General features: G+C 54.4%; 1 protein-coding gene across 2 annotated transcripts; it reads left to right on the forward strand.

Annotated features, from left to right (window-relative positions):
• The first annotated feature begins 1,593 nt into the window (after window positions 1-1,593).
• On the forward strand, window positions 1,594-11,564 carry Tpra1 (transmembrane protein adipocyte associated 1). 2 transcript variants are annotated; one of them, XM_041638133.1, is made up of 12 exons: window positions 1,594-1,870; window positions 5,348-5,469; window positions 6,921-7,052; window positions 7,164-7,296; window positions 8,346-8,432; window positions 8,583-8,655; window positions 8,769-8,848; window positions 9,213-9,323; window positions 9,403-9,463; window positions 9,610-9,712; window positions 9,829-9,909; window positions 11,024-11,564. In XM_041638133.1, exons 3-12 carry the CDS (start codon window positions 6,937-6,939, stop codon window positions 11,286-11,288), a joined length of 1,110 nt encoding a protein of 369 aa, XP_041494067.1. In that variant the 5' UTR covers window positions 1,594-1,870; window positions 5,348-5,469; window positions 6,921-6,936; the 3' UTR covers window positions 11,289-11,564. The 2 variants fall into 2 exon arrangements, with proteins under 2 accessions (XP_041494067.1, XP_041494076.1); XM_041638142.1 differs by having other exon boundaries at window positions 9,213-9,299.
• Window positions 11,565-14,606: the final 3,042 nt, after the last annotated feature.

Consider the following 14,606-nt stretch of genomic DNA (forward strand, 5'->3'; position numbering starts at 1 on the left):
GAGGGAAAATGGCATTTGACGGCCTTGGTTACTCCACAAATGACAAAAAAAAATCTCCTAGACACCTACACATGGAGCTCAGAATTCCAGAGTATGAAATGCAGAATAACATATTGTTCTTGTTTTTCTGAGACTCTGTCTTGTTATAGAGCCACGGTTGGCCTCAAATTTGAGGCACTTTTCCTGTCTCAGCCTCTCGAGCGCTGGGATTACAGGCAGGTAATCCCACCACACCTTGTATGCCTACTGTGACTGAGAATGGTGGTGGTGGTGGTGACAGCAGGCTGGCGTGTGTGTGTGTGGGGGGGGGTGCTTAGCAGTTACGAACATGTACTGTCTTTGCAGAAACCCTGAGTCCAATTCTTGTGGCCTTTCTCCTTGTAACATAACATAATGGTGCCCTGACCTCTGAAGGTCAGAAAGGGCCTAGGACATGTTTTTGCCAGTATTCCTAAGCACAGGGTACTATACTCTTTTGGCAGGAATTTGAGAACTCTGGTGATTTTTCTCTGCCCCTGTGGCTGTGATAGCTGCTGTAGGCAGGCACAGCCAGCTTCTCCGGCTAAGACCAGAATTGACAGTGGACCTAATCTGAAGTCTCAGGGAACATTCCAGTCCCACTGTGCTGTCCTGGGCGATCCTGGCATCCTATAATAAACAGGTGCTTACACCTTCCAGCAGCACTGAGTCACCCCTCAAGGTTAGGTGCTGCTGGGACACACTGTGGGCTGGGTCCTGGGCCACCGGATGCCTGAGAAGGGATGAGCATGTCAATATATTCACTTGAGGGAGAGACCAGGATGTGAGAGGCCATACCTGAGAATCTGAGGAAGCAGGCAGATGCCCAGCCCCCCCCCCCCCCCCCCTTGGGCACAAGCTTGAACATTACAGGGAAGCGTGGCTGGCCCAAGGTCCCAAGTTGCGCAAGATGAGCAGGAGGTGGCCTAAAATGAGGCCAGGCCTCCAAGTTGCCCCGGGGGTGTCGCACAGGGCAGTCAGGGAAGGCGTCCCTCTGGAAGGCACCTGCCTACGCATGAGATCTGGAGTGTCCACTTCCTAGTCTGATGGCTTTGGACACATTCCTTAACCCTTTCAAGAAACATCAAGTTCCCTCTGCAAAACACGACTAATAACACCCAGCCTTCAGGGTGACTGGTGCCAGGGCCTGGAGCCCTGTAAACAGCAGGTCCCTTTGAAGTGGACAAGAACAAGGCTTCCGAGGAAGGGCCGCCTTCTCTTCCCTCCTTCCTGGTCCAGGTGTCCAGAGGTCACTTTTGTGGGGCGCGGGTCCCCAAGGCTCCACCTTCGGAGAGGTAGGAAGAACCGGTCGGAGGACTAGAGCTGACCGCAGGAAGATGCGGGACAACGGCAGAGCGTGCTCGGTGCGCTGTCCCGAAACGTTTTAGGGGTGAGCGGTGCAGAAATTCTTTTCCCGGTAAAAGTTTCACCCACACTTTTCTTGGGATAACTACAGGCTTTCTGCAGACCCTTTAAGAGCTCCGCGGGCCGTCCCGCCCTCTGAGGAATTCTATTGGCCTGTTCCCCTCTGGGCGGGAGTCCGTTACGATTGGCTGCTGGAGGCCGGGGGCGGGGCTGAGTGCCACAAACAGGGGTCGTGAGTGTTTTCGGAGCTTTGCCTGGACGAAAAACACCACCCTAGGCGCCTGCCAGTCGCTGCTGCCGGGGAGAGCCAGGGGAGTCCTGCGGTCCTGTGGTCCTGCGGATCCGGCGGGTCCTGCGCGTTGGCGGCGTCCGGCCACCCGCGACCGACCTGAGTAGAACCTCAGCCGCGGCTCTTGCGCGACGCTCCCCGGCTCTCGTAGCCCACTGGGGGGTCGGAGTCCCGCGGCCTGCGCTGCCCAGCTCTCAGGTAAGGGCTGCCGGGTCTTCATCTTCTGCTGCGCCAAGCTAGCCAGAGGCCCAGCCTCGCTCCTTTCTCGGACTCGGGCCTACCGTCCCCTTCAGTCCCTGTGCCACTAGGGGTGCAGGCGCAGGACAGCCTTTGGGAAGTTTCTAGGGACCCTAGCTGTCAGGACTAGACCCTGTATGGAGCTGGACACCGGCAGCTCCGGGAGCTGCCCGAGCTCAGCTGCAGCCGAAAAGGACAGCCGGGGCTCTGCCTCTGCCTCCCTAGCCTTGCGGAAAGAAGGGACAACTCCTCTCAGCTCCATAAGGAGGAAGGGATTGTGGGGTATGGGACACTGACCCCCAATTCTTGTCCTGCTCGGTTGGTTGCGTTGGACTGGAAATTTGTGCGCGTGGTAGCATTTTGTTGAGCTCTTATTCTGTGCGGTTTCTGTTTTAGGGGGTTGGGTCATGAGGCCTAGGACAGACAGACAGAGACCATGTAAATACATCCGTTGCCGATGGAGGCCTAGTGCGGTAAACAGCATACCGAAGAGCTGGGTGGTAGTGGAGGGATTGGGAGCTGGAGGCAGGAGGATCATCAAGACCTGTCTTGGCTACACGCTGAGTTGGAGGCTAGCTTGAGGCCCAATGATACCCTGTCTTGCAAACATACAAATAAACAAACAAACAAAAAAACCCCAACATAGTGAAAGAACACCCAGGTGGGCTAGAGATGCTGGCCCACCTGGAGGGGGAGGTAAACACAGAGTCAAGTGAGGAGGTCAAACCTGGGAAAGATAAGCAAAAGGCCCCTGAGGTAGGTGAGACAGAAGTTGGTGGGAAGAGAAGGGCAAGAAGGATTGGCAGGGAGGAGGTCAACAGGACCACCCCATCTTCCTGGTGGCCACAGCAGCCCCTTAGGACAGAGTCTCTTCTCTATCACTAAGGCTGACAGCTTCAAGAGAGGCATTGGACTTAACCTCTATCTTCTGGAGATTTCCCATGCTGCTCTGCTGCTAGATTTAGCTGCTCGGCACCCTGGGAGGGAAGGGAGAGAAGCAAGTGTTTGGGGCTGTTTGCACTGCTACCCTCTCTCTGGTTAGGGGTCCCATATAAGAGCTCAGAAGGTGTAGGCAAGCCCATTGCACAGATGGGAAAGACAAGCTCTCTTGGGCAGGGAGGGAAGGCCATTGGGGTGTGTGTGTGTGGCGGTGTGTGTGTGTGTGTGTCAGAGTAGGTCCTAAGGCCCAGCAGGCTAGCCGTAGAAAGTGGGAGGAAGGAGAGGCCTGAGCCATGGGCAGGAGTTTGGCCTCTGGGGAATGCTCTGAGGTCAGAACTGCCCTCTCAGGTTCACAGGTAGAAGAAACTTTGCCTCAGTTCCCTGGTTCCCAGAGGCCTGGGCTCCCCCATGATCCTCTGCTGCTCTTTCAAGATGTCGCTGCCCTTCTCTGTCTCAGTCAGCCCTCTCTCCTTCCTCTTTTTCCTGGTGGGCCAGCTCCTTTCACTTTCCTGTCACTGAGGAAGGAGAAGCTCTGGGTCCCAGGACAGGGGCAGGGTCTGTGGCTCCGCCGGGCCATGCCTGCCCTTCCTTCCTTTACAGGGACCCTGATGGTGCTTGCCCAGTGTTCTTAGGAGGGAAGCTCGGGGCGCTGAGCGTGTGCGCTGGAAGTGTGGCCTAATGTGTTTGTTATCATCACTTTGGTTATTTTAGGAGCACAATCATCATGGCAAGGGCAGAAGTGCAGTGTGGTTGACTGCTTCCCAGCCCCAGGGCTGCCGGAGCAGGAATATTCTGGGTCGGGAGTTTGGCCTGGCAGCTGATGGGGCTTGGCCTACTCCACAGTGTCCGCTCACTTGTTCAGGTTCAGGTAGAGACGCTTATCAGAGGGACTGCTAGGTAGAGAACTGGCCGGGTTGCCAGGCTAGAGTGGATAGCTGGACTATGGGCAGCAGGTAGCCACATCTCTGAGCATCGTGGCTCCCAGGGCTGGGTTCCCAGTCCACACAGGTGGTAGCTGACACCTCCGGTCTTCTTCCCTGCAAAGCTGCTAGACCTTCTCAGGGCACCTGGGTCCATGGACAGACCCCTACCCTCATCCAGCATCCATCCCTTCAACCTGTAGGAAAGTCATCATCTATGACCTGTGTCTTCTGTAGACATTTTCATAGCTTGCCTCATTTTGACTATCACAGTAACCCTGCTAGGTAGCTATGATTGTCCTCGCGACGCGACACACAGGAGGGAAGTGACTCACCCAAGGTCACACAGCAGTAGGAGGCAGGGCCAAGAATGCCATCCTAGCTTGGCTTGCCAATCCCATAACCTCCAGAAGCTGGAACAAGGCCTGAGGACAAGGACTTGTCACCCTAGCTGCTAGGCTGAAGCAGGAGAATCCTAGGTTCGAGGTGGGGCAGCATAGGGAGACCCTGTCTTAAAAAGAAGATTAGGGATGTAGGTCAGTGGTTCAGTTCTTGCCTAGCATAGCATTCAGCCTTCAGCGATGCAGAACAAAGAAATAAACATCTGCTGTGTGGGGAGAATTGAGAGGTAAAACTCAAGCACCCTGAAGGTGAAGGGGATTTGGGGGCCTTATGGCTGGGAAAGATGGGTATTGTGTGGGTGAACCCAGGGGTTACTAGGAGTTCAGAGGTTCTCTCTGCATCTACCTGTGGCTTTGCCCTTGCTGACTCTCTCCAGAGCTCCAGCCCACAGTCACAGTTTCCTGCTGATCTCAGCAGGGAAGGTTTTCACTGGCCAGGGTGCGAGGAGTGTCTGGTTGGCCAGGCTTGGACACACTTATGTTTCCTGACATTTGTACTGTGTGGAGTTTACCACATTAAACCCCTGGACACCGCAGGGGTGCTGAGCTCCCTTGGGAAAGTGGGGTGTTCATGCTGGCTGATCCCTCTCCCCTTTGCGGACCTTCCCAGTCTAGAAGGTTACAGTACCTCCTCCTGTCTCACTTATGTCCCCCTCACCTGCCCACAGGAAACACGACCCTGTCACCTCTTTGAAAGACCCTTTTCAGTACTTGGAGAGAGAAATTCCATTGCCTGTAGGAGCGCTACTTCACCCGATCCAGCCCTGCTAAAGGTGCTGATCTGCCCAGCTGCCCCAACAGCCCTAGCTGCCCAGCCTATTCTTTTTGGTCTTAGACCAAGTCCAGGGCTTTTGTATTTGCTGTTCTCTCCACGGAATGCTCTTCATCCAGAGTGTTTTACCCAAGGCTGACTACTCAGTTACATATCATATTGACTGAACCCCGACCTAAATCAGCTTTCTCATGATCTCTGGAATTCAGCCTTAGCTGTGAAGCAAGGCCATGCTAACTAGATAGGAGGCCGTTCCGTCTCGTTTGTCAGTCTGTGGGAGCAGCGTTGGGTGTGCATGGAGGGACCCACAAAACATCTTCCTTGCTAGTTTCTGACTTCAATACATGCTTTTATCTAATTGTCTAACATGGCTGCTCCTGTTCCCACCATCACATCCGTATTCCAGCCAACAGGAAGGAAGGGGAGCACGACCTGAAACTGGCGAGTCACACTCCGCTGGTGTCCACGTGGCCAGCCCCTCCTGCACGGGAAGCTGGGGAAAACAGACTGAAATCCAGGGTTCTGCTGGTAAGAAGTGTGGATACGTGGTCAGATCTGCTGGGCATGCAGATGGGCACACAAGTGAAGGATAGCAGCTGTTACCTTTGCCATGATCAGGACTGGGGAGAAGCCAGCTTCTTTTGGGGGTGCCTCTACTAGGAACCAGGTACATACTTACCTCCTTAGTCTCCCCATCAGCAAGCTGGAGGTGTAACAAATCAAAGCTAGGGCCCGGCCTGTTGCAGAGAAGATTGGGGGCCCTGAGCACGGGGTTTCCTGTCCCTTCTAAGGGCCTAAAGATGAAAATGTCCCTGAGTCCCCCAAGTCTCTTTCTGCTGCTGTCCAGAGTTGTTGTTAGTGAACCCATAGGGTGCAACACTCCTGGCCAATCCTACCACAGATAGGTCACCAGGACACAACCTTTTCCTGTGAAAAGCTTTCGGAGCTTTTCTGGTAGTATACATGTGTGTGCGCCCACGCCTAGGTGGAGTGCCTGGGGCTTAGTGTGCCACCCCAATCTACAAAGGCAATTCCAGCCATGGTTCTGTATTGGTCCCGTGTGGCACTATTGAGCCTGTATCCACCCACAGCGCATTTGGGAGGCTCATTCATTGTGCCAGCAGTTCAGGCTTATTACTGCCATCTTGTGGTCAAAGGCTGACATTGCTTCACCTGTGTACATCCCCTGCCTGACGGTTTGGATAGCGATTTCCTCATATCACTGACATATACTGCCACCCATGAGCCCCAGGGCTCAGCTTGTCCTGCAACCATCCCCAGAAAAATCCTCTCACCAAGATTCCTCATTTAGAGTTTTCACCATTAGTCCCCTCCTTCCAGGGCATTCTAGGGACCCCAGATCCTTAGCTCTCTGATCCTCCAAACTGAACGCCAGACTTTCCTGCCCAGGTGGCCACAAAGACACTGGCCTCTGGGCTACTCTGGCCTCCAGCTTCTCCTGGTAGCCTGACCTTCTCAGGTGACCCTCTGGGCCCTCTTTGTGCCGCTGTTCCAGGCCTAAGGACATCCTTGTGCTTCGGGTGTCCTCTCCACTTGCGCCTCCCTTTCCAGTGCAGCAGAGAGTTCCCCTGAGGACCTTAGCGGCTGTGTGGCTTCAGGTGGTGGGTGGGCTTTGCAAGGTGGACTTGGGGGTCACGTCACTGGGGGCAGTCTGCATCACCATGGCCTCCCCAAGAGAATACTGTTCTCAGTGCCATTCCAGAGAGGACACTGAAGTACCAGGAGAGCAAGCAGCAGGGGCAGAGTGGAGGCCAGACTCCGAGCACCTTTATCTCTGGAGACTGGAGGGACAGTCCTGGCAGAGCCTGAGAGGAAGGACCAACTCCTGTCCAGCTGTCTCCTACCCAGCTAGTCCCCAGTGTGGCCTGCGCTCTGCACTGCCACTTTGGTTTTCTCTGGGTGCCTTAGAGGGAGGCGGGCCAGGGCCCTGTGCTCTGACTACACGGGCTTGTCTTCAGGGCCACTGCCGGTGGAATGGCCAGCCTGCAGGAGGCCAACGGAAGCACAGCGTGGCCACCGCCCGCAGCATCCAATATCAGTGAGCCCCACCAATGCCTGCTGCTGCTGTATGAGGATATCGGCTCCTCCAGGTGGGTTCCTGGCCCCACTGAGGATGGACTGTGGGTGGACTGTCAGGGGTGTTATAGGCTGGGGGAACTGTACCAACCTCACCAGTGAGCCAGCTTCTGTGCCCTTGCCAGGGTCCGGTACTGGGACCTCCTGCTGCTCATTCCCAATGTGCTCTTCTTCATCTTCCTGCTCTGGAAGCTTCCCTTAGCTCGGGCCAAGATCCGTGTCACCTCCAGCCCCATTTTTATCACCTTCTACATCTTGGTGAGTTTCCTCCAGTCAGTGACAAAGAGCCCATCTGATTTAAGCACAGCAGGGAAATGGATGAATTGCCGCCATAATGAGACTAGCTTTAGGTATGACTGGGTCCAGGGGCTCTGCCTCTTGCTCTCTACTGCACTTGGTTCCCCCCACGGAGACGATGCCAAGGACAGCTGGGAACCCAGCTGACTTTTCCAGTTGCACTAGGGAGTCCCTCTTTCTGGCCATTAGGGGAAACCTAGCCTGCACTTTGATTGGCCCCCTAGGATCCCACATTCATGCCTGAGTCAATAGCAGGCTAGCAAGGAAAGGGCAAGGTCAAGACAGGCCGCAGCCCACGCTGACTGGGGGAGGCAAGAGATTGCTCTGGGAAATGGGGAACTGGTGCTAAAGGGGTGGGCTGAATGCTGCGGGAGGGAGAGTGTCCAGAGCAGCCCCGCCCAGTCGTCCGTCCTTCCACCGTGTGCTGTCTTTGTAGCAGGCTTGCCTGAGGAGAGGGCCTCTAGTCCCAGCCTTTTCTGGGCCCTATGTATGCTGCTTTGGGGATACTGAGCAAGGTTGCACGGGAGGCAGGGTCTCTAAGGGTGACCTCCCTGGGTATATCCCCTGTTCCAGAGTGTGGGTTTCTTTTCTCCATATGGAGAGGAGCCTGGTGGATTGGAATATGAGACTCTGAGATGTCACCTGAGAGCCGAGTGTCCCTGGGTCCCTTCTGGGGCCAGACTCTGAGCTTCCCACTAAAGACGGGTGGCGGGCATACTAGGAAACATGACTGTCACTTGCACAAGGTCATAGAGCAGGAAAACAGCAGAGTTAGGTCTGAGTCCCAGCTGCCTGGTGTTCTAACCACGAGGACCAGTGGGGCTTTGGATGGGCAGCAGTGGAGTTTTCCATGTCTGAACTCTGTGCTGGAGCTTGTCTTCTTGTGTCCCGCTCTGACTCATCCTATCCCATCCCTTGTCTAGTTAAAACCTCTTTTTCTTGAGTGGATGCTGCAGAAGTGAGGCCTTGTTGGTTCAGACACTACTCTCTCATCTCCTCTTGTCCTTCAGGTGTTTGTGGTAGCCCTGGTAGGTATTGCCAGGGCTGTGGTTTCTATGACAGTCAGTGCCTCTGATGCTGCGACAGTTGCTGACAAGGTGCGGGGTCAGGGGTGGGGGTGGGGTGGAGAGGCCAGCCTGGTGGAAGCTATGATGTGCCCTCTGTACCCTGGTCCTGTTGGAGAGACTTAGGGATGCCTGGCTGAGTAGAGCCCACTGCCAGCTGACCCTGTGCCTCTCTGTGCCCAGATCTTGTGGGAGATCACCCGCTTCTTCCTGCTAGCCATTGAGCTGAGCGTGGTCATCCTGGGTCTTGCCTTTGGTATGTATGCTGCAGGGTTGTCCTCTAAAGTAGGCCCACTGTCCCTGCCCTTCCTGCAGTTGTCCAAAGACGGATCTTAGGAGGAGGGGCTGACTCACCCCTGTGCCTTACAGGTCACCTAGAGAGCAAGTCCAGCATCAAGCGGGTACTGGCTATCACCACAGTACTGTCTCTGGCCTACTCGGTCACCCAGGTATGTGGTGGTGGTAGTGGTGTCAAGGGTCATGTTTCCCAAGGAGTCATGTGGACTAGGCAGGTCCAGCGTCCCCTGGACACAGAGCGTAGGTGAGTCTAGGAAAGGCTAAGGTGTGTGTGAGAATGAGTGCCTAGTTGGACCCCCTGAGAGAATATGCTATGGCCTTTTGTAGACTGGAGAGGGCTGCACCCTCAAGGCTTTGTTCACAAGGAGCTCAGCCAGGGTCTGAGCTGCCCCTGGAGCTAGGTGGGTGGGCTTGGCTGGGTCAGGGCCTGGCGTGTTGGCGTGCCCTGGGCTCTGCAGGGGAAAGTCAGGAGAGACTCCAGTGGTAGAACTGACCTGACCTCCTTGCCTACTGCAGGGAACTCTGGAGATCCTGTACCCTGACTCCCATCTTTCGGCTGAGGATTTCAACATCTATGGCCACGGTGGCCGCCAGTTCTGGCTGGTCAGCTCTTGCTTCTTCTTCCTGGTGAGGTCTGGCGTGCTCCCTGGGGGCAGGTGAAGTAGCCTGGCCTGGCCCGGCCTCCCTGTCACCCCTATCTCTGCAGGTCTACTCACTGGTGGTAATTCTCCCCAAGACCCCACTGAAGGAGCGTGTATCCCTGCCCTGTGAGTACCTGATGGAGCAGAGGCATGAGGGCTCTGGCCTGCTCCCGGCCTGTAGCTGGGGATCCCTGGGGAGGGGAAGACCCCAAGGTTCATACCTGGGCCCCGAGGGTAGGGTGGTTCAGAAGCTCATGACCCTTGCCCCCCAGCACGGAGGAGTTTCTACGTGTATGCAGGCATCCTGGCCACACTCAACTTGCTGCAGGGCTTGGGAAGTGCTCTGCTGTGCGCTGACATCACTGAAGGGCTCTGGTAAGGGTGCCCACCATGGGAGTGGGTTATGTATGGGGTTCCTTCTCCCTTGGATAAGGCACTGGGTCAGGGCAGGCCCCCTGGCCTTGGCCATGCTGACCCGCTCCCTGTCATAGCTGTGTGGACGCTACTACCTTCCTGTACTTCAGCTTCTTTGCACCGCTCATCTATGTGGCCTTCCTCCGTGGCTTCTTTGGGTGAGTGATGGTCAGACGTCTGAGCTCTAATGTGGCTGAGCCTGCAGCGACCGTGTGCATAGCCAGGGAGGTGGGTGCATCTGTGTAGATGCTTTCTCTGGGGATGTGTAGCAAGCACAGACAGGCACTCCTCCCCAGAAACAGGGATCAGTTTAGCAGTGCTGTGCTATTAACAAGTACCTGCTGTGTACTAGACTGTGCTGTACCCCAAAGACAGCAGGCGAGTAAGGCAGGGGTGAGTGCACTCAGGGAGCCCGTACCTGGAAGGAGCTCTGGGACTTCACAGTGAGTGCACTCAGGGAGCCCATACCTGGAAGGGGCTCTGGGACTTCACAGTGAGTGCACTCAGGGAGCCCTTACCTGGAAGGGGCTCTGGGACTTTACAGTGAGTGCATTCAGGGAGCCCGTACCTGGAAGGGGCTCTGGGACTTCACAGTGAGTGCACTCAGGGAGCCCGTACCTGGAAGGAGCTCTGGGACTTTACAGCTAGTGCACTCAGGGAGCACGGACCTGGAAGGGGCTCTGGGAGTTCACAGTGAGTGCACTCAGGGAGCCCGGACCTGGAAGGGGCTCTGGGAGTTCACAGTGAGCCCCAGTTGGAGGGAGGGTGTACTGTGTACATAGTTGTGGGGGAACATCAGAGACTAGGATGCAAAGACAAGGAACTGGCTCCTACCCAGGCCCGATCTGGTGGTGTTCAGGCAGGGTTTGCTCCCCTGTGAGGACGGGGATGGTCGACATGGACCATCTCTGGGAAGGCCCAGGGAGCCTAGGAGGTGAGGCTATTCCTGGCTGCTGCCTGCTCCCCTGTGCACCGCTGCTACTCTCCTGAGCCTCTTCCAGCTACCCTGAAGACGGTGACCAGGTCAGGAGCAGGCAGTCATGTGCTGCAGGCATGGGGGTCACACTCGGCCAGGATTGGTGAAGGCTTGGGTTTAGTGTGTCGTCATCTGTAGGGGCTGACATGCCGATGGGCGGGGAGATATTAAAGCTTTTGCCCTGTCTCTCAAGTGTGGGTAGGACCAGCTTCAGAGCAAACCTTTGGTGGGCTCAAGGGTTCTCTCTGGCCTCTGCTCCTCCTGACAGCTGTGGCTCCTCTGCACTCTCTTACCAGCTCAGAGCCCAAGATCCTTTTCTCCTACAAATGCCAAGTGGATGAGGCTGAAGAGCCAGACATGCACCTGCCACAACCCTATGCAGTGGCCCGGCGCGAGGGCATGGAGTCTGCGGGGCCTGCGGGAGTCTCAGCAGCCAGTTACTCCAGCACACAGTTTGACTCCGCTGGGATGGCTTACTTAGATGACATTGCCTCCATGCCCTGCCACACAGGCAGCATCAACAGCACAGACAGTGAGCGATGGAAAGCCATCAATGCCTGAGAGGAGGCCTGTGAAGAGAGATGGGCTCCCGGGTGGAGCAGACTGCCCCGGGCAGATGTGCCTGCCCCCCAGGACACAGGCTCTTCCTGTTCTTCACCCCCAGTTCCCCTTTGCCACCTGTGCTCCAGCTTGGGACCCCAGCCTTCCCAGCACTACATTCCTGCTGGGGGTCCTCCCTGCCTATCCCCTTGTCCCTTCCCCATAGCTCTCAGTCTCTTTAGCCTCAGGGCTGCAGTGTGTATATTTTCTTGATCTGTTTTTTTAATAAAAGCAAAAAGAGAAGCAGGTGTGGGCCGGTGCTTTTCAGCAGCAGAGAGGCCCCCACTACGGGATGTCCCCAGAGCTGGCTGCCAGGGCAGGGTGAGGGACAGGTCACTGTCACTTGTTGGGAGGAGACATGTGGAAAGAAGGGGGTTCTGGGGAGCTGAGGTCTCCCTACCATGTTCAGCGCAGTATGGTGGAACCTGTGGTCCCTTCCACCTCGGCTCCTTAAGCTATCATCTGGGGCCACCCCTCTCTAGTTGTGTCACCTGTAAAGTAGGGGCAGAGAAACCCATCTGTCTCACAGACACTCATCCTAAGTCTCTGGAGCAGTGCGTTGATTGATACTGACTGAGAGTATAATGGTAGCTGAGAGGGACAGGTGGAAAGTGCTGGGAGTGAGTGGGCTGGCATGGCGGCTCAGTGGTTAAGAGCACTGCCTGCTCCTGCAGAGCATCTGCATTTGATTCCTAGTACCTCCATGGTGACTGAAAATCATCCATCACTCCAATCCCCGGGGATCTGCCCTTTCTGACATCTTCAGGCACCAGGCACCTTGCAGAGAAAACACCCATACACATAAAAGATAAAATCTCAAAACACTGCTGAACCTGTAGGATATTCTACAAGGCCTGGTGTGGAAGAAGGTTCAATGTGCTTGGTAACCTCCAACTGACCCTGAGCAGGAGTCTGCCAAGGCCACAGACTAACCAAGTAGTCAGAACTAAGAGGCAGTCTCAGCTCAGCTGGGTCCCTACCTGCCCCAGTGGCTCTCCCTCAGGCCAGGAGGGTGCCGAGGACACAGCCCCTAACATTGTTGTAATGTGATAAGGCCTTTATGTAAGACCTCTTGGGACCCAGGCCCAGGAGCATAATGTTGGTCTGAGCATTGCAGATGACCTAGTATGGTCAGTGAGCTTCAATCCTGGTGGTGAGGGGACAGACCACAATGCTGCTAGATTCTCTGGGAGCTTCTTCCAAGGGGTACAGTTGTGTGCCCTGTGGCTTACATGGGAGCCCTGTGGCTTAAATAGCCCAGTGACTTACATGGGGGCCTGTCTGAGGTTGCAGATAGCTTGCTCTCACTGAAATGATGGCAGCTGTTGGAACCATTAAGGAGGATTGGGCAGTCAAGTCCGGAACTGGGTGGATTCACATCTCTGCCTGTGTGTGTGTGCGTGCGTGTTGTGTAGTGGGGAGAAGGCTTTGATGTTACAGTAGCAAGCTTTGCTTGTCAGAGCTGACACTGAGCAAGCTGTTAGAATACAGAGGGAACCACCACGGAGCTGAAGCAGATGCCAACTTAAAAAAGTGATTTTTTTTTTAAATTTATGCAAATGTGTGTATGTCTGTGTGGATGTATGCTGTTGTGGGGAGGGGGTAAGTGTTCCCAGAGGCCAGAAGAAAGCGTTGAATTCTTTGGAGCTGGAGTTACAGGACATGAACAACTCAAAATGGGTAACTCAATTGTGGTGGCTATTTTTGTTTTGTTTTTTGTTTTCCTTTTGGTGTTTCAAGACAGACTGCCCTGGAACTTGCTTTGTAGACCAGGCTGCCTTCTTCTGCCTCTCAAGCACTGGGATTAAAGGCATGCACCACCATACAGGGTTGCAATGGTTAGTTTTATGTCAACTTGACATAAGCTAAAGTCATCTAAGAGGAGGGAACCTCAATTGAGAAAATGCCTCCGTAAGATCAGACTGTAGGTAGGCAAGCCTGTAGGCTAGTGGTTCTCAACCTTCCTAATGCTGCAACCCCTTAATACAGTTCCTCATGTTGTGGTGACCTCCAATGATAAAATTATTTTCGTTGCTACTTTATAACTGTAATTTTGCTACTGCTATGAGTTGTAATGTAATATCTGTGTTTTCCAATAGTTTTAGGCTACCTCTGTGAAAGGGTCATTTGACCCCTTTGGGGGTCGTGACCCACAAGTTGAGAACCATTGCTGAAGGACATTTTCTTTTTCTTCATTACTGGTTGATGTGAGGAGGCCCAGCCCACTGTGGGCGAAGATGCTCCTGAGCTAGTGGTGCTGGGGGTCTCTAAAAAAGCAGGCTGAACAAGCCATAAGGAGTGAGCCAGTAAGCAGCATCCTCCATGGCCTCTATGCCAGTTCCTGCCTCCAGGTTCCTGACTTGTTTGAGTTCCTGCCTTGACTCCCTTGGATACTGAGCAGTGATACGAAAGTATAAGAAAAATAAATGCTTTCCTTCCCAAGTTGTTTTTGGTCATGGTGTTCCATCATAGCAACAGAAAGCCTGGCTAAGACACCAGTCCTCTATCAGAGGAGTCTGTGTTCTAAACCAGTGAGCCATCTCTCCAGCTCTTTTGGTTTTTGTTTTGTAAATCCATACAGATACTATTCACACATAGAAAAGCAAAACAAAGTTGAGCTGTGTGGCGGAGGTGGCCTTCCCCCTCTGACCCTGAGTTTATCTCCACACACAGGGCAGGGGCCAGGTGACGTGGAATCAGGTGTCTCGGAGCTAGCCTGCTTACAGTGCTTACCAGGAAGCTGTTACTACTTCACCTTTGTGCCGTGAAAGCTCGCTGTTTTCACGGCACAGTGGGTCACGGTGGGCTTTCCAGGCAGTGGGGAGGAGGACTCCTCCTGAGGAGCCTGTGGTGTGTGGGTGCTCACTCGTGACCAGCAAGCACTCTGGATAGACTTAATGTTGCCACAATGAACAATACAATTCCAAATCCTAATAAATTGGTCTGTGGGGATTTATGCAAGAGCAGTTGCTAGAATTCACAGTTAAATTAGTTTTAATCAGTCTTCTGCAGGGACTAAGTTCTCTTCCCAGACAGGGTCTATTTTTCTTCCCTACTTTAAGAGAAACCCTGAGTTTTGAGGGTGGTGGTGGATGCACAACTGCCCCTAGCTGAAGCCTGTTGAAGCCTCTCCTGAGTGATGTGGAACACGGCAGACAGTTTTGGTCAGTGGGATGGAGTGGGCAAGCAACATTCTGAAAGAGAAGAATTGGGCTCTTTCCAGCTCATGGAGATGTCCTTGTAATGGCGGTAGTAGCAGTAACCATCTTGAACCATAGG

This window comes from Microtus oregoni, unplaced genomic scaffold, assembly GCF_018167655.1.
Source record: "Microtus oregoni isolate MIOR12 unplaced genomic scaffold, Mior012 000002F_ref0000024, whole genome shotgun sequence".
Taxonomy (NCBI): Eukaryota; Metazoa; Chordata; class Mammalia; order Rodentia; family Cricetidae; genus Microtus; species Microtus oregoni.

Coding starts and splice junctions, on each gene's coding strand:
- Tpra1 (XM_041638133.1), top strand. CDS start 6,937: ATGGCCAGCCTGCAGGAGGCCAACGGAAGCACAGCGTGGCCACCGCCC. Junction 7,297..8,345: donor TTATCACCTTCTACATCTTG/GTGAGTTTCCTC, acceptor CTTGTCCTTCAG/GTGTTTGTGGTAGCCCTGGT. Junction 9,324..9,402: donor GCTCTTGCTTCTTCTTCCTG/GTGAGGTCTGGC, acceptor CTATCTCTGCAG/GTCTACTCACTGGTGGTAAT.